The 19,620-nt window shown below is 39.3% G+C and overlaps 2 protein-coding genes across 7 annotated transcripts in view; both read left to right on the top strand.

Annotated features, from left to right (window-relative positions):
- The first annotated feature begins 1,723 nt into the window (after positions 1–1,723).
- Positions 1,724–8,529, top strand: r3hdm4 (R3H domain containing 4). The gene is made up of 8 exons (XM_034531209.1): positions 1,724–1,901; positions 3,185–3,342; positions 3,511–3,632; positions 3,959–4,076; positions 4,160–4,245; positions 4,687–4,772; positions 5,491–5,546; positions 6,068–8,529. Exons 1-8 carry the CDS (start codon positions 1,864–1,866, stop codon positions 6,169–6,171), a joined length of 768 nt encoding a protein of 255 aa, XP_034387100.1. The 5' UTR covers positions 1,724–1,863; the 3' UTR covers positions 6,172–8,529.
- Positions 8,530–12,356: 3,827 nt separating this feature from the next.
- The window catches only part of arid3a (AT rich interactive domain 3A (BRIGHT-like)), a 40,051-nt gene continuing 32,787 nt past the window's right edge, over positions 12,357–19,620 (top strand). The window contains exon 1 of one of the 6 annotated variants that reach the window (XM_034531075.1): positions 12,357–12,825. The gene's annotated coding sequence lies outside the window, so the exon portion shown is untranslated. Of the gene's footprint in view, positions 12,826–13,484; positions 13,595–19,620 lie in introns of those variants that run through there. The other 5 variants (XM_034531074.1, XM_034531072.1, XM_034531069.1 and 2 more) reach the window with 5 other exon arrangements.

Raw genomic sequence — 19,620 nt, 5'->3', positions numbered from 1 at the left:
GATTTGTATACGTGTTTATGTATGTGCAGTCTCTGAAGTATTAGTCAACTTTCAGGAAGGTGCTGCAGTTTCTAACTTTAACAACTATTTTCATTGCCCAAAGCCTTGATGGTTTGTACTCTGCTTGGCTAATGTGTTCTTCCTTGTGACTCAATCACTTCCTCTCAATTGCAGGTCACCGTGCCAAACCACTTCATCACGATACAAATCCTCCTGGTTTCCATTAAAGGTATTATTAATTCTAACTTCCTTAAAGTCCTTTGAACTGAAAATTAACCTCTCTCGTATGAGCAGAGATTTGTTTTAATCTCAGGATTTTAAGGACATGTAATTAGTCTTTAACGATAAAAAACAAATCATACTTATTTACTCACACTTTGAGAAAACAGAGGATTGTCTCTCCAGGGCCTGTTGTCTGGTGCTAATCTGTCGCCTCCGCAGCTTCTTATAGTAGAGTTTGAAGAGATGGTCCTGATGGGAGGTAGAGTCGTGTGGCACCTCTTCTGGCAGTCCCAACACTCAGGAGCTGCTTTAGATTGAGTTAAAGGTGGCAGCACAAAGCGAGGACTTGGTTCAGAATGTAATCCTTTAATGGCATATGGGCCATTATTGTGGCTGGTTTCTGGTTCCTTTCTGCTTGTGCAGGTGTCTTCTTCCCCCTCCTCGTCCTCCTCATCCTCCTCGTCCTCGATCTAATGCCCATCCTCAATCTAATGCCCGTTCTGGCTGCAGCCAGAACAGGCATTAGATTGACACAAAGCCTCATTATATTTCCTGATGTCTCGCATGTAATAACGTTAGGTGGATGTGGCAAATTGAATCTTCTCCTTTGACTTCACAGTTCTCAATTTGGGAATTGATTTTTCCCCTTTACCCACGATCATCGGACAAGTGTCTACATCTCACAACAAAAGTTTATGCTGAAAAGATGTTCTGCCCAATTTGCTTTTAACAAACTGAACGGCTCCTTTTTCTCTCCAGCAGCAGGGAAAAGAAAAAGAAAGTTCAGAACAATTAGATGGCAATGTGGCAGGCCTATTTTAAACTGGCTGTTATGGTAACATGCACACAAACTCCGGTCAGAGTTTAATGAGTGTGTGTGTGTGCTGTCATTGTTATTTTAGATTATATCAAAGGATGGATTATGGTTGAGCTGAAACCAGTCAAATATGATGTATTATAAAGATGGTGGAGGTGACAGTGGCTGTATTTAGCAAATTGTAACAATAAAGACTGTAAAAATAAGACTTGGACCACACTCCAGTCATGCGTTTGTGTCTGTATGTTGAATTTACACAAATGGTTATTAGTAGGACCAATAGGTGTTTTTGAAGGCTATCCAACCAATCCACAAATACACTTTACTCTTAATTGCAAAACGAAATCAACTTCTTCTGCAGTTTGTGTTTGATTAATTGAAAAGCTGCACTAATCAATATTTGTTATAATGACTATTGATTAAATGACTGAAGCTTGTGGCTGCGATGTGCTTTTTTTGCGTGCTGAACGACTTATCTTGTAGTGAAAATGTGTACACATAAACCCTATGTTTAAATAAAGATATATTGATGATTGATTGATAGAAAAAAAATACAAATGCTCTTTAAAAAAGTGTTAAATATAAATAACTAAAAGTAATTTCTTGACGTGATGACATGTGTAAAAGTCTTACAACATGTAACATGCCGAGACCGAGTGGGAGCTCTCCCTTCTCCGCCCTCTTTGTTAGTGGTGGAGGACGGCGGCTCCTTCCGTGTCAGGAGTCGAGGAGGAGGAGCAGCTGCTCACAGAAACCACACAGACTGACTTCAGCCATTAACACTCAGAGCCTGGCTTCTCCCCGTTTGTTTTGCTTTAAGAAAAATGGTCGTTTTGACAAAGAATGAAGAACAGGATTATATGTGAGTGGACTTCACGAGTGTGCGACGCTCGCGGGCTACTCGGCGTTAGCTCGCGCTGCAACTCCAGTTTATTTAGAGTTAGTTTTAGACTTGGGAGCACATTTAGATGTTAAATCGCGCCGGGCTCTCTTTGCTGAGTAGGTTGACGTTAATATTCAGGTTTTAACTGGCCGCCAAGTTGAATGCCCCGTCTCTGTTCGCCTGTTGTTTCAACAACTGGCAGCTAGCTAGCGCTCACGAGCTAACCCTGATATGTTGTTTGTGGCAGAGCTTGTGGGTGCTTTGTGTGTTTACTACCGCAGAGACGCTCCGACCACACGGCGCATGCACATCACGGAGAGCTTTCCTCGCTAACATGTAAAGATTGAGTTGCAGAAGAGATGTATCAACACGTATTGTACGCATCTATTAATGCCACAGCCTGGTAAGCTGGGGTTGGTATGTGAAAACGGTGTAATATCCCTTTGAACAAGCCTCACTCAGTTAGAGGTTACGTCTTATGTTGCTGTAGTGTTGCTAACAACCTGCAGGCTAAAAATGGCCACTCACAGGCAGAACACTGGGTTTTGGTTGAGGCGGTGCCGCACTACACCCGCTGACCTACATCTGAAGCTCCTGCAGGCTGCGCCTCCTCTGATCATTTATACAGCAGAGATACAACAGCAGCAGGCAGGACACGATAGGAGAGACCTGACCGACGTACAGCCCTCTTAGCAGCAGCTTGGTGTAACTGTTTGGCATATTCTCCTTTCCCTTGATAAACAGACACATATGATTATGTTGTGATGATGCATGGCATTCAGAAATCATAGTGAGCTGCAGCCGAAGAGACAGAGAGACATATTCTCAATGTCCTCCTCATACCTGAGACAATGCACGTCACGCTTTGAAATGCTGCATGCTCAAGAAAATGTCCAGTTCAAAGAGCATTCTCAGACTGAAAATCAAGAACATTGACAGTACAAAAGGCTGAAAATTGGGTCTCACAAAAGTCTATTCCCACATCTTGTGTATTGAGAAAAGCACCCATCACTCTGTCTACCAAAACGTGTTGCACCATTACAGTTTTACAACATTTTACACTGTGTTGTGAAACATTTTATAGGAAGTGTAAAGTAATCATCGGTTGAAGAAATATATGCAGCAGCTTGAGAAAGTGGGAACACCAAAACCCTACAACATGAGGCAGTTCAAATGAATCAGATCTGCGGAGCTGTTGCTTCCCCTTCAGAATGTGTGTGACCCAATTGGCTAAATGGACATCTTGTCCTCTGTTTTCTCAGCCTGATAGAGGAGCGTAAATGCACCTCCCTGCCCAGCTCTCCAGCCAAGCGAGGGTCTCCCACCAAAAAGAAGCAGTTCTTTATCAACCAAGCCATCCGCAACTCTGACCTCATTCCTCGAGCCAAAGGCAAGAAGAGCCTCCGGCGACAGGAGAACAGTAAGCTGTTATTCTAAGATAATATACGAGTTGTCATCTACCGCAGGCTGAGCAATGCCGTGCAAGTGTGTGTGTGTGTGTTTAACAATGGGAACAAAAACATTTGCATTGAGTTAACTGAGTTAACTTTCAATTCATAAATCTGTCAATGATGTGCATCTCTTTCAGCACGCTTTCTTGCTAATCTTCTTGAGAAGGATGAGTGCTCCAAAGATGATCTGGAAGTGTGCAGTAACCCAGCGATCCCATCCATCTTTACTGAAGCCTGCACCAACGGAAACTACATAGAGGTAAATTGACTTCAGCTGGGCTTAAACTGTACTGCTCATTACTGCAGCAGGAGTGGTTTGAGGCAGTGTTGTAGTCAAACCCACCTAAACCGAGACAGTCATGACAGGGACCAGAGTGTACCGAGTCAAGACCAAGGCATGTCTTGATACAATAATTAAGAGACATTGCAGAGGTGAGTTTTACGTGTGGGAGCTTTCCATTGTTGAGACCATGCACAGGCTGTATTTGTTTTCAATCAAATTCCTAATACGAGAGCAAGCAACCCAATAAAACAAGTATTAGTTTATAACTTGCGAATTGACTCCTCATCCTCTTGTTCTCTTAGCCATGGAATGACTTCATGAATTGCTCCGGTGAGGAGCAGGAGAAGCTGCTGTCTCTGCTGGAGCAGGAGGAGGCCAAGAAGAAAATCACCAAAAGGCCCCTCAAGGACGAGAGGAATAGTGGGTGTCTCAGTCTGTGCTTTTTTGTAAGCTGTTAAGTGTATGTGAGCCTGTTTGTCTAAACGTCACTCACGTCTTCACAGTAAATCCTGCCTTCACTGCTCAGGACTGCTTCCAGAGAATCGATCGCAGGCTGCGAGCGACTCTTCGACGGAAACAAATCCCCATGGTGAGTGTCATCTCGTCACCGAACACGGCACGCCCCCACAGCAGCGTCGAGCTGAAGTTTGATCAAATAGACCGAGCTTCTAATCAGTGCTCTGACCACATGGCGATATAATAACTGGTGGAAGACATGTGAACCCCGGTAGTTTTTGCCACATTTTGACTTCTCTGCCGTGCGTCAAACTCAGAGGCTTCAGCTTGTTGTCTCAAAGTCGCCATCGCAAAAGTCTCTTTTTCCTCCTCCTAGTTGACCTGCACGTCATTGGCTATTTTTAGTTTTTAGAAAACGGTGACGTGCTGTTTCAAATGACAAACAGGTTTAACCACAACCATGACTCGGCAGGGAAGAAGTTCAGTATTTGGCTCCAGCTCGAGAACACGTGATTGTGGTGGAGATCGAACCTTTTAGCTTCCACACACTTCTTTTCAATTTTTCTCCTCACAGGGAACTCTGGAAGTACTTGAGGAAAACCTGCTGAGCTTCTTCATCGCTCAACCTCACTCAGTTTACACAACCAACCTCGCCAGCAGGTAGAAATATGTTTTCCATATTCAGGTGTGCAGGTCTTAAAAAGTCCTAAAAAGCTTAAAATTACATTTCCTATAAACATTTTGTGTTTTTTAAAAGACCCTCAGAAAGTATCTTGCTTGCAGTAATATTATTTATAACATATTGTATCTGATTTTGAGTTTCCCTCGGCACCATTGATTGCTACACTAACACGTTACTACTGTTAGTGTCTTAAAATTAAAGTGTGAATTTTAGCCCAAAGTTCTATTAAATTAAGAATTTTCCATCAGTTTATTCATCTATTCAGTTTATGCTGCTTATCAGGGTCCAGGTCTCATTTATGTAGTTAATTATGTCATTTGTAATTGTTGGTATACTAAAAAATGTGACATGAAAGTAAATAAATAATTACATTTGTATTATTTAGAAATACATCTTTTTTTAACACACTTTTATGTCCCTGCCACCTGACAAACATACCGACTGAAAGCTCTGTCAGATGGATCCTGATTATGTTTCCTCACCTGGGAAATTATATTATATTAAATTACACGAAACCTTTATAATCCACACAAAGAGTTGGAGTCAACAAAAACAGGATGTGGCAAATAATTGGCATTAGACACACACAAAGACTAGCTTTATTGATCCATGCTGGGAAACTGGCTGATTGTTTCTATATGTTGTTGGAGAACACAGGAGTGGAAAGTCATGTCTCTGTTTGTGTTTGTGAATCAGCTTTGAGAGACTGCTGCTTCATGCCGTCTGCCAGTATATGGACCTCGTCTCTGCAAGTGAGTGGAAACACATATAGACATATAAATTATACTAGTCAGCACGTTTCCACCCTCAATATGACCGATTATCTGAAATGAGAAAACATTTTGTCAAAGTCAGATTTTTCCATCTGTGTGCAGCCTACATTGCAGAGCATTCACTTAAATACATTTTACAGGGACATTTTTGGTGAATTAATTCTCCATTTTAAGGCAGTATTATTTCGCTACCATTGAATATCTGGTGGGTTATTTAGATTTTTTTTTCTCTCTCATTTTGGCACCTTAAAAGTTAAATTTGGGGAAAACGTGGGCCGGAAACATCAGTTAAGTTGTATCAAGCATCATAAGCTTTTAGACCATAGCACCGTAACAGTATGTGGTTGTATACAAGCTTGTGAACAAGATGTTTTTTATAGGAATGAAAGCTACTTCTCTGTTTTTATAATACTGTTTACACAGTGCTGGAAGTACAGAGCCAGCATAATGTTTTCCTCACATAAGGGTAATAAAGGTCTGTTTGTTTGTTGGACCCTCAGGCTCAGACTACAACAGGTCACGTCAGACTGAAGTGGTGAACAAACAAGATGAGTTTTTACCTCCTACACTTCTGCTGTCAGCCTTCTTGGAGCAGATGAGCTGAAATAAGGTCAACACCATGTTTCCTCCGACCAGCTGTGCTGCAGGCAGGAGCTCTGAGAAATGTAGATAATCTGTGTCGTCGAGGTAATGTCCGCCAAGCTCGGAAAATAGAGCTAAAAAATAGCTTTTTTTCTCTAGTTGGTCCCCGGTTTCTGTAGAAAATGTTCCATTCATTGAATCCATAAACACGTCAGAGTTCATTGGCGCCCTGTATGTAAACACGGGCATACAGAATAGATGTTACATGTACATTAGCATGTTAGTATGCTGCAGATAGCGTTCAGCTCAAAGCACAGCGTACATTAGTGTACAACAAAGTACAACGTGCCTTGCTTTGAGAATAACCTTCTGATTTAGGTCACATGACCTCTCCTGCTCGTCCTCAGGTCACATTTTACTTTTGTCTGCCCCACTGGGAAAGATCGATGAGCAGAGCAAATCTGTGTATAATATGTTAAACACAGCATCACACAGCTGCGTGGCTCTAATGCCGTTTCCTTACTGCATTTGGATTTATGTGAATTCCCTTTAACAGGTTTTAAGTTAACTCATTAACATACTAATATTATGACGAATGTATTAATAACACAACCTGATTTGTGGAATTCACTATAAAGAGCATGTGGTACAAGCGAATACCATTTCATACAAAACCAGAATGTCAGGTATGGAAGCACATTTACACACTATGATGAACAAATTAATTAAATATCTCATAATTATGAGATACTATCTCATAATTTTGACTTACTATTTCATAATTATTTGACTTTTAATTAAGTCATCCATAATAGTCAGACATAATTAAGTCATTATTATGAGAAAGTATCTCATACTTATGTTAGTAAACAGTTAGTTAACTTAGGTTAATAAACCGTTCATCCACGCTGTGCCTTTCTATGGTGCATATGATAGAATATCACATATCATTAAGTTTAGACTACATTAAATATGACTTTTTAGTATTTATTCCTAAAGACATGTTATGTCTGTTCCACACATTGATTCAATATGACTAATGGCAACAGTCCCACCCCTGCTGTTTGGTGAGAACTAGATAGGGATCTCATATTTAATATTTATTTTTAACAAAGCACCAAGTCACAAAAATACATAAAGACAATATCCCAATAATAATTGAAAATGTAGTTGAAACTAGTTCTCAGCTTTGTGTTGCTAATGATGAATGACATTTTGCAAAGGTGCTAAACGGAGGAATGTATCAGGAAACGCGTTACTGCCCGAAGGACTAGCCTGTAGGATTTGTGAAAGTGGTGAGGTGTGAAGCATGATTATTAATAATCTTTACATATGCACAGACACGTCTCATCATCGTAGGTAAAGAAGTACATGTCTGTCGTCAAGGCTGTGAAACAACCACTTGTTGTAGGCTTGGCAAGTAATATCTGTAATATGTGTGAAAAGAAAACTCTTAAAAGTACAATTACTTGTGCGTTTTCTCTCCGTGTATCGGTCTCTGCCCGCTCCGTCAGTCTTATCAGCTCGTCTACACCTTCATCATCTGAAAGATACATTTCAACCAACCAGACTGTCTGTGTCCATCCAGGAGCCACTGGGTTAGTTTGCCCACTTACAAGCTAAAGTACACGATTGTATGTCAGCACCGAGGCTGAGCAGGTCCAGGTAGCCGTGGTGTGAATGTTACTTCAGTAATGGTCAATAATACAACATATGGAACTATACTGTCAGCAAAAACTGCTAATAGCCCTGTACTTTTAGATGTTTCCATGTATTTCTTATTACATGCACAGTGTTCAAAACAAAAAAGCGTCCTTTTTACTTAATGTTGTATGTTTTAAAGGTATACTGGATGTGCAGTAGATGTGTTGCATTGGTAGAATAATAATATGTTTTGATGGTAAAAACATTAACATTTACAACCCGGAACAGCACTTCTGCCTTATGAATACAAGTTTCTATGTTTATTTTCTGTACATATATTTCTACATTTCTACTTGACTGGATTTGGGAAACCAAAAAAAACAACCTTCACCCAGATTTGATTTTAATTTTATCATTGACAGTGTAACAAAACTTGACCTGTTGGTGCATTCTGTCGACAACCAAAGTTTGTGTTTTATTTGTGTGGAAATCCAATTTCTCAGGCTCTCAACTTCTCACTCTGAATGTCGTTTATCTCACATGGGGTCATTTTCTGTGTACTTTTTAAACCCATGTAGTAGTAGTGCTTTAAAAATTGACCTGTGCCAACATTTGGATTTTAAAAAAGCATAAAATAGTCTAAAAGCTTTATACACTACACACACATATCTTACATGTGCGTGCTACAATACCTATTTATAATTATCGCTGCATCTATTAAAGGGTTTAAGATGTGTCTTCTCTTTTGTGTACTTTTTAATTATTTTCAAGTTCAGAAGTATTGAAAGTAAAAGTGTGATATTATTGTTTTATTATTCTACAATTTAAATCTACTGGATTAATGTGTGCTGTGAATGTACTCGTTACTTTTCATCACTCGCTGTCATCCAAATCTTAGATTACTGAGGCTGCCGTGTTCTTATTGCTCGTATTATTATTATATATTTTTATTATTAATAGTATTATTATTAATTTTACATTCATGCACGTAATGGCTAATAAGCACATGACTGTGTTGATGTGAAATATGGTCTTCTGCAGACAGATTATGTGCATGCACCTTTAGAAACATGAAACTATAAAAGTTTTGTCAGAATCCATCTTGATCTGCAACAAGATGCTTTGAGGAAAACCTTCAAATATGTTTTTTAACAGACAATTGGGTCAAATGCAGAAGGTCTTTTTGCAATGAGGCTAAACTAAGGAATTTAAGCTAAAAAAGAGAAATTATACCTCAGTGCTTTATTTTGCAAAAGATTGTTGAGAGAATGTTAACACGTGATTCTCTCAAACTATTTAAAGTATATAGTTTCTAAGAAGTTACTTTGTAGAGTGATAGAGTAGTGGACTTCCACTAGATGGCGGAATAGTACAAAGAAATATGTGCCATTATCTATGGTTGAGGAAGTATTCAAATACTTTACTTCAGTAAAAGTACTAATACCAGAAGTCCTGCATTGAAAATGTTACATGAGTAAAAGTAATCTAAGTATAACAATGTACATAACAAAGTATTTAAAGTAAACATACTCAATGCAAAAAAAGGTACCCTATCACTGCTATACTATTAATATATTATGTCATTAGATTAGTGTTACTCATGCATTAATGTAAAAGAAGCACTTTGCTGTTCTAGTGATTTCAGGTGGAGCTCAATTTAAACTATTTTGTATAGGACGTTATTGGCTTTATTTTCTCTGTTAATTGTTCGATTGTGAAAATAGTGAGAAATGCCATATCAAGTTTTCAGAGCCAAAAGTGACACTTTCACAATGTTTGTTTTAAAATATATTAAAATAAATATAAGATCAAGCAGCAAATTATCATGTTTGAGAAGCTCGAACCAAGACATTATTTCCATGAACAATGACCTTTCAACTTTTCATATTTTTGGGTGCAGAAATCTTAATTTGTGAAGTAACTAAAGCTGTCAAATGATTGTAGTAAAAATAATAATGCAATGCAATTCCTTTGTTATCCCTGGGTAAAATTTAAATGATATGTTTGCTTTGACAGTTTTTAACTTGATTTTCAAAGAACCACAGCTTTGTAAATAATTACACTACAGGTGTGGGAGGAGATCAAGTAAACACTTAGTGAATGAGGACTTCACCTTTGATGCAACTGTTAATTAATTACAATTAGTAGCATTTGTCAGCTATTGGAAATCTGCACTTTGATGGATCAGTTTCTCAAAACAAATTAAGGCAAACAGCTCAATCGTGGACAGAAAGTGAGCATAAAACTGCACAATGTCATGTAACAAATCACTTCATCAGATGAAAACACAAACTGTGTTGACAACGAGGAGCAGCTGTAGCAAAGCTAACCAACATGGAAATAACAGCCGTACAGCATTTAGGGCTGACATATACTGCTAATGAACAATGAGCCCACCTGGCAGCACCTCTTAAAGGGCCCATGCTGAACACATTTACATTTTCAGATTGAGATTTTAGGATTTCTTTAAAGTTGTGACAACACAACTGTACAAAATACGGACCTTTCCAGAGTTTTAAATGGAAATTCAAAATGTGTCTTAGTTTATTTCCAGTTGTAAGTGAATGTGAATGAAATCAGCTGACAGATAGGAGACTTGGACCCAAGCTGTCGCCTAGCAACACAATCCTATTGAGATGCACTGAAAAGGAGTGTTTCTGACAGAGGGGGAGCGCTCAGGTATCGGACTGACAGCACGAGACAAATAAAGAGATGTTGACCATTAAAGCATGTTTGTGTAGAAAACTAAAATACAAGTATGAACCTGGAGATACGCATTATATGTCTTATAACTCTTTTTGTGATGTGTTGATTGTGTGTACACCCTAAAGAAAAGTAGTTTCCAAAGCTTTAAGTTCAACAAAATATTCAGAGGGATTTGACTCGATATTGGATCATAAAATGTATTATCATATGTATTTATTTATCATTATAATTTCAAGAACACAAATTAATCCAATAAATTGGGTTGTGTTGTATCAGATACGAGATCCGTTTAGAAAAGGCTTACTTCTTTAAATATGCAGTCCATATTGTTTTCTTTTTCGCATGTCAAACAGTATTTACATGGAAACAAACTCAAACAGCAGTGATGTGTGTGAGTATCGTAAGAATACTGCGGTCACACGAAGAATACTCATGTAATATTTACTCATTTATGTTTTGCACCTTGATTTGGTCACTTAAACTTCCATCACCTATTTTTCTTTATTATTGTATTGCTCAGCACCATAGTGGTATGTTTCTGTGTTGGCTATCAGTCGGTGTTTGATTATTTTGATTTCTCACTGCGCCGGGCCAACGCACACACTTCTCTCTTGTATCACATTTCATCTGATGAGGCAGTGGGAGGATCATTTTTCTGTTTTAACTATCTCAAGCTCTTTATTTTAGTAAGCGGCTCCAACCAGCTACCGACCAGTCAACACTCAACTATAAAACCAGCTTTGGAAATAGATGACGTGGCCAATGACTAGGAAGCTGTCAACCGTTGGCTTGACGAGGAGAGAAGAGACAGTGTGAGTTTATTTCACTGTGGCTGAATGTTTTTTTTCTTAAATGGTCTATGAATGGACCCGTCCTTTGTTTTTTTATATAAAATGTATATTTAGTACTTGTGTTTCACATATACTGTACGTGACACCTAAAGACTTACCTTGAATAAGAGGGAACATGGCTAATTCAATTGTATAGTGTATGTTGGATTACAGTTCTGAACATGTATTTCCTGCATTAGGTTCTCTGAGTGCTTTTAATCAAATGTGTTGAATGCATCTTTTCATCATTTAAAACAAGTGTTAATGGTTTCACTTTGATTAACATCCGTACAGCAGTCATGAGAGCTTTTTGACATTCTGCTGTGTTCAGGTGAGTTTCCCCACAACTTAATAAATCTCTTTACCACCTTCATATTTTAAGCCTTGTGAAATTAAATGGCACTGTTCATGTAAAACAACATTAGGCATAACATTAAAAGTCTGGAGTACTAAAGGCTTATTTAATGCAATTAACTGAGTTGTATACAGTTTTCATACCAAACAGTATTAATTCTCCCATCCAGTGCTGAACAGGGGCTCTCTGCCAAGGGACCGTCACCAAAGAAAGACCCTGAGAGAAAATGTAAACACAATACACAAGTTATACCACCAGTTCCATGACAATAATGCACACTGTAGACAATTAGAAACAACGACTAGTTTCCTTATCGATAGATTTGAAGATTATTTAGTTGATTAATCAATTAGTGCGTTTGTCTACAAAAAAATTGTCAGAAAATAGTGAACATTTTTTGTCTAACCCAAATCTTCACAATTGATAAAATGGACATTGTACAGAATCATTCACATCCTCTACATTACACGCATCTTCAAACTTATTTTCACATTAATGATGAATCCGTTATCAAAATAGTTGCATATTATAATTTGTTATCCTTATCAACTAATCATGTCAGCTCACATACATTGTGAAACAGTTCCTTTTCATTCTCACTGCCTTAATAATCTTGTGACACACTTGTTTGGGGGGGGACCATATTTTACACATTTCTGCAGACAATCCGGACAAACAGGTGTCGGGTCAGCCTCGTTCCTCCATAATTCACACCCTCGCATTTACCGACGGCCCCTGCTCTGGGGGTGTGGGGTGTCGATGGGGGGGCTGGCCCCGACTGATTCAGAGGTTAGGAATTTGCATCTGATTATTGTTTGTCAACCAATGATCAGACTGTGCAGACGGGAGAGCCTCTCCACGCCTCTCTCTCTCCGGCTGTCTGACTGAACGTTGCGGGCTCTCAAACTCTGAACGCACAATCACACGCAAAAGCCGAATGCGTGGATAACATGCAGTCAAATGAACACACTTTATTTGTCGCTGAAAAACAGACGAACCAGCTTCCTTCTTCCTCTTGTTGGTGTTTTATCTTCTGTGCGTAACCGAGGGGGGAGACTGGATTCAGAATCGGGGGAAAACAGGAATATTTTTTTTTTTTTTCGGTTCCAAAGAGTGTAAAACCCGAACGGAAGCCGATGTGGTAAGTTTATATTTCTCTTTATTTGTTAATTTGCTTTCATTGTGCAGTCTTGTGAGTCGTTCTCGTCTGTGTGGCTTTCCTTCCTTCAGCTGCCTCTCTCTCTCTCTCTGTCTCTGTCTCTGCTTTACTCGTCACATACAGGACGCAGCTCTTTTTAATCGATGCGACATTATCAAATCGCCTGTACGTTATTATTGGTAAAGTAGCGGATGGACCCACCTGCCATATGTCACATCGCGAGCGTAGTTTCGTGTCATGCTGATCTTTCTGGTAATATAACCTAATGGGGTTTGGTTTTATTTAAAGCTTTTCGGACGGTCACACTGAGTTTTCTTTTCCCGTATTCAGAGTCAGAATAAAAAGGTGTATTTTCGGTCGTATTTAACGTTACTGTCAATTATAAACTGTTCATGCTCTCACCAAAACACTGTCACACGTGTAAAACCAAACTTGTCTCGCTACTTGAGTTAATATAAGCTGATTATTGACAGTTTTATCTCGAGGCCAACAACGGATGAACCAACTGTTAATGGATTTGCTTTTTAATTTTTTTTCCACAAAATGGCTAATTAAAATGATTTAAATGCTCATGGTTGCGGAACATCCTGTAGAATTTGAACCCACCATTTTTGTTTTGTTTTACAACGTCATTAACATCCTTTTCCGTCAGTACATCCCATAGCCCTTCACGTTGATGATAAAAGCCAGTGCATGTGACAGCATCTACAAGTGGGCCTTTTAGGAAAGTTTGGGGGTCAAAGCAGAAACGGTAAGCTGATTCAGGGCTAAACGTGGCTTTATGAATGGATTTGAGGCCGCTTTAAGCTTTTATTCGATGAAGGTGTATGACTTTTACTCATAACAAAGTATTTATTCACTGCTGTCTTGCTAGTTTTATTGACTACTACATCTTGAGTACTTCTACCACCACTGCAGAGTGGCGATGATGTTGTAACGTTATGTTGGTTTTGGCAGGACTGTATTTTCCAAAGAAGACGTATACCCAAATGTTAACCTGTTCAGGAGCTGAGGTGAAATCCTTTTCAAACATTGTTGTTTATGTGGAAGGGCATGACAAAGGTGGATTAAGTGGATAGAATAGTCTGTCCGCATCTGATAGTGACTGAGATCAAGACAAGCAGAGCATGGCAGGGCATTGATATGGACACAATGAGCTGCTTTCAGTGCTACAGCCGGGCGGCGGGATTCAAGTGGGTTCAAAAAGGGATCAGTGGGTCTTCTCACTGTATGTTTCAGTCTGGTTGGATACGCCAAGCCGACCTTACAGCCACAACCAAAACTGACTGTTTTTGTGATCGGTGTTATAGTTTCTCACCAAGTAGTGGGGGTGGGGGAGCGCATGCACAGGAAGCTGGTTTGGCCTTAAAGCCTCGCATAGTATGACCGTAAACATATATGTTCTGAAAGCAGTTAGAAAGTCTGGTTTCAGTGGATAGTTTCATTGTTCTGGTCTGATGTAAATGTGGTTTCAGAGGCTTTTCCACCTTGTCGTGATAACAACTTGAAGGAAGAATAACGCATAGTAGTTTAAAAACAACTGTTTTATTACAAGAATACAATAAGTTGGCCCATCTGTTGCATTCTGCATTCTGTATGGAACTGAGATGACAGGAACACAGTAATGAAATGTCTTTGACATGATGAAAATGAAAGCATCTGAAATATTTTCTGTTAACTGTGACTTCACACATTTATGAGTAGATGAGATTTTGAAATCTGCACTAGAAATCTGATTGACAGGAGCACGTTGAAGAAATGTTGTCTCTTCAGGTTTTGCTGCACCTTGTTTCTTATGTTACTTTCCTCTTTGGCATACTTTTCTGGTTTGATTTCACTATACAGTGGACTCAAAAAAGTGTTACTTCTCAAAGTTGTGGTTGAAAAAGAAAAGTGTGAGATGACACATTGTGGCACCTGCTGCTTTCCAATGGAATTAAGCGCTGAAATTCTTAAAATAGATTTCCAGGCGCTTTTCGCACCCTGCACCCCTCCATCCTCCAATCACTTTAGAGGATTGCCCATTAATTGTCCCACTAATCTGTTTGGTCCAATCTGGCATATGGTATCCTGGGGCCAGCACAGTTCAACTGCACCAGCTCAGTGTTTCCAACAGAGAAATACTGCTGCTGCAAGCGGGTGGAGGTTGGTGTTTACATTGTGATTGGCCCATGGTGGATTAGAAACGTATGGCTGGTGATCAAGTTCAGGTCTTAAAAGGCCTCCCTTTGCTTTTGGATAATGCAGGCAGTCCATAATAAGTAACACTCCTTGTTATGAAACCAGGTTTCCGTAAAGACGCTTGTTGTTTCTCTTGATGTGAAGATCTGACAGATGTGTTGTATTTCTGTAGACACAATTTATTTTCCAAGGGAGGTGTTGAAGTGGCAGACCTTGACCTGGCGATATGAATATTTTATATTTTATAATATATATTATTAATATTATAATATATAATATTTATGTTGTAGTTTCACATATTGTAGGACTTTGGTTATTAAACTATGACGTGATAGCTTGATTATTGTGTCTTTCCAGGCGGAAAGGCAGCCGTAATTATGTAATGCAGGTTTCTAAAGTTATTGATCTGTTTCAGTGTTTGGAAATGCCCACAACTTGGTCATCTTGAAAAGATTTTAGATGGTCAATTTCAATAGTTTTAGACAGTTGTACCCATGTCAATATCTTAAGTTTAGCCTCAAGACAAATGTCCTTGTCATGAAGAAAATGCTTCTGTAACCGTTGACACATTACTAGAAAGTAACTGAAAAATGATGTGCTGTAAAAACAAATCTATTATTTTATTCAAATTTTTAGAAACCTAATGCAGTGCTGAAACCATTGGTCATCATAAAACTAATTGAAAATATCTTTTAATGATCGATCATCATCAATCATTTATCAAGCTAAAAGGTCCAACACTCGCTGACTTCATCTTTTCCAATGTGAGGATCGGCTGCTTTTTTCAGTTTTACAACTTTCTTTATTGAATATCTTTGGCTGTTTGACGACTGGCCGGAGGAATCGGAAGTAATTTCCCAGAATTTGTTTTTTTACAGCTTGGAAGCAAAATGTATGGATTCTAAAAAAAAATTGAAAGATAAATTTATAATGAAAATAAGTATTATTTGCAGCCCTAATTTGATTCTCATTTATGTATTCCTCATGCCATCGCTGACAGTTGCTGCTTGGCCATCGACCTGCCGGTCCTCTCACAGCATTGATGTGTTTTTGTACTTTTGGTCTTGTTGTGTGCTCTCGGTTACACTTCGTTCTCTTGACATGTAAACTGGTCCCTGCGGCCTTTTCTCTCATCAAGTGACCATGTTGAAAGAAGCTCATGTTTGTTTATTAGGAATTATCATCCCATTTAGATCTAGAGTTACGTTTGTTGTTGATGTTTTCAAGATGCAAACAGGTCGCCTTATATTTACAAGCAGATAGCCACAAACACCTAATCTCAGCACAAGGCTGTTTAAGCAGCATTTAGCCTCCGAGCATCATGGCATAAGTCGTAGCAGGCGGCCATTAAACTGGTTAGTAGCAGTACATTAATGAGCAACAAACATGCAAAGACAAGAACAACCGGTCTGATGCCAGTTTGTTGTCTCATTATCATTTACTTCACAGGAATGTGTAGGCTGTATTTGCATGTTATCTTTTAAGAGCATGGGCGTTGTCTAAGGCCTATTGTGTCACTTGAATGTTTCAGCAATAACCCACCTGTAAATGTCAGCCTAAATTGGATCAGTCTACACCACACGCATTAACCAGCTGGCTTTCAGCGCCTCCTGTGCCAAAAGCTACATTTCTGAAGGGCCTGTTCGGCACGTGGGGGTTTAACTCTGTTATCCTGCCAAAACATGCAGGAAAATTTACTTCACTGCTTGGGCGCGGAGCCATGGAGGAATCCCAGCAGGGCTGACGGTGACGCAGGCAGAGAGAAGACTACTAAAGGTTTTGAGCTTTCGGGATGCCCTGCAGTTCTTGAACCGAGCTGCTAGTAAAGTTGTAGGCTTTGTGTTTTCAGTCAGCGGTTGACCGCAATCTATCCTGGTACTCGTCTGCCTGGAAACCAGCAAACAGCTGCGACATGCTGGCAAGTCCATCAAACCTGAAGCATTTGCTTTCGCTGGAAGCTTGCCCAAGTAATCAAAAGCTAATTTAATCAGAGCCATGCCAAATGATACGCATCCTTCATGAGTTTTTATTAGGCAGAGCGAAGGCATATGAAATTATTATCCACATTTAACACAGACGTGACAGTTGCTGTTCTGGATGTCTCCATGTACAATGCACAGAGGTCTTTATCTAAGATTTCCACTCATGCATCGCCCCTCTGCAGACAAAAGACTTGATTGTTAAAGATCACAATGCAATGACGTGACTGCACAGTCACCATATAATCAACACGATAATCCCGTTTGGGACCCCACCCTACACCCCCCCCCCCCCCCCCCCCCCCCCCCCCCCCCTCCAATCCCCACCCGCACTAGAGGAACTATCATCACACGTGTCAGTTTAGAGTTAAAATAGCAGAGCAGCGTCATGCAGCCTCCTGAATCACAGTTTAATGGCAAAGTCAGTCTGCTCACATGAGGAATTTGACTGGTTTGTTTCTGCAGCTCCCAGTAAGCTACAAAACACAGATTTCAAGACCTTTTAAATATTAGTCGTTAAGTTGTAGAGGCATTAAGGCAGTCAATTAATTTAACCTAAACAATCATCACATGATCTTTCTGGTAAAACCGATAACACTAAAATAGGAAGCAAAAACATATCCAATAGAAGAACAATTTGAAGTGTACAGAGATAACTGTACAAAACTAATCCAGTACAATAGCCCTGCACTCAACTCTATTGTTATCAAGCTTTGGTTTTTATTCTATCAACATAATGTATAACGTACATAAGACAAACTAACAACATTGTTCTTTCGTAGCGACTGTTTTCCTCCCTGCGTCTCTACCAGAGCTGTCATCAAATCCCCGTGAAGCTATAGCATTGTGGGGTCAATATCCACCAGTGCACATAAATGCCAGCAGACGTTTCAGCTGAATCAGCAGGGACTTTAGTTACTATAAACAACTATAAATCTGATGACTTTTTTTTTGCTGTTGGAGGAAGTCCTTCCATATGGCAGAGTTCAAATGTTGTGTCCATTTCCCCTGTGAGTTTTTCTGTCATAAGTAGAACTTGTCTGTAAACGTTATATATTATATTTTCAAACGACATAGAAATGTTTGTTCCACTTGTAGTGTTTGACACTCAAGATTCAGTGTGTTTTTCATATTGACTGATATTCCTTTACATTAATCACACATAGCTGATGTCTTGTGCCAATATTCAATAAACAAATACATCATCCCACAAGTGTTCCTGTCCTATTGTGGGACACACAAGTAAACACATAAGGGGCAAAACCCTGAAGACACCAACCATTAATGCTGCTTGCTAGTAGTCTAGATAGTCGAGGACATTTAGCTTTTGTCTAATATTGTGCTCTGTCAAATGTTATAGAGAAGAGCACCAGACATTCATGCATGAAATTCAAATTTCCCTGCATGGTACCAGCATAGAGGCCATTTTTCTTTAATTTCCTTCACTTCTAAGTGGAAACCACTTGAATCCAGACTTGTTATATGTATTCATCATGCTGTAATATCAGTTGATGAGCCTCACTGGCTTGCCCAGCTGAATCCTGTTGCTTGATAGATAGCCACGGATTTCACTGCTGAGAAGTGGATCACTGGATTATGTTTGCTATATGCCCACTTAATTTATGGCATAGCCGGGGCTAATCAGATTTGGCTAGCTGTGTTGCCTTTTGCTCGCTAGAAGAGGTCAGTGGAAAGTGTGTGACGAGCCTGTTCGACACTTCCTCAATGATCTTGTTGTTGGTGCAGTGAGGCTCAATGGAGCCTGTGTTATTGCCTTGCGAGGTAATACTGCAAGGAATGTGAGAGAGGGACACATAATCAAGACCAGCACCACTGACCAACCTCTTGTTTTTATGCTTCCCCCCCCCCTTTTTATGTAGAAAGGATCATGAATGGCTTCTGTTTTCCTGCAGTCGTATCCAATGCTAACCAGTGTTTACACGGAGAGTTAATGCTTTCAACATAACAATTTAAATGTTAATCTTGTTACCAGATTCACAACATAGCATTGGACTTGTGTCACTAATTGCTTTTCTAACATTGACTCCTTATACCCTTTTTAGATTTATTAGCAAGTCACGTCTTTTTCCCCTGACGTCTTCAATATTTTGTATAATACGGTCAGTCAATATGTAGGGAGTTAAGTACAAAATAAGGAAGAACATCTTTAAAGATAAACCCCTCTGAATTGTATTGTGGAAAATTGAAAAAGTTTGGAGCTCACTAACTTATTGTGCTGCAAACAGCATTGTAATGCATTAAATGGATATGTTCAGGTGTCGGGTATGTGTATATGTTGATAACATCAGTGCAAAGCCTGTTTCTCTACTTTGCATAACATTGCAGTATAGTACACACTGAGTAACCGTGCATGACAAGATTATAAAACCTGACTTCACTCCACACATTTATTGTCCCCTGAAGCTGGTTATGTTAGAAATAATCTGTAGTCAGGTTGGAGTTTTTAATTCAAAACAGGTGTAGCATGAGCATGAAAGCTAATTTGTTAAAAACTACACTGTGACACGTACATCATCAGAAATTCCAAGGAAGACATTCATAGTACCACCCAAGTTGATTTACATGTGATCTTTAGGGAGCAAAGTGCAGGAAACGC

This window comes from Cyclopterus lumpus, chromosome 4 (genome assembly GCF_009769545.1).
Source record: "Cyclopterus lumpus isolate fCycLum1 chromosome 4, fCycLum1.pri, whole genome shotgun sequence".
Lineage (NCBI taxonomy): Eukaryota > Metazoa > Chordata > Actinopteri > Perciformes > Cyclopteridae > Cyclopterus > Cyclopterus lumpus.
Note: the sequence above shows the minus strand (reverse complement) of the source record. Positions and strands in the feature narration are given on the sequence as shown.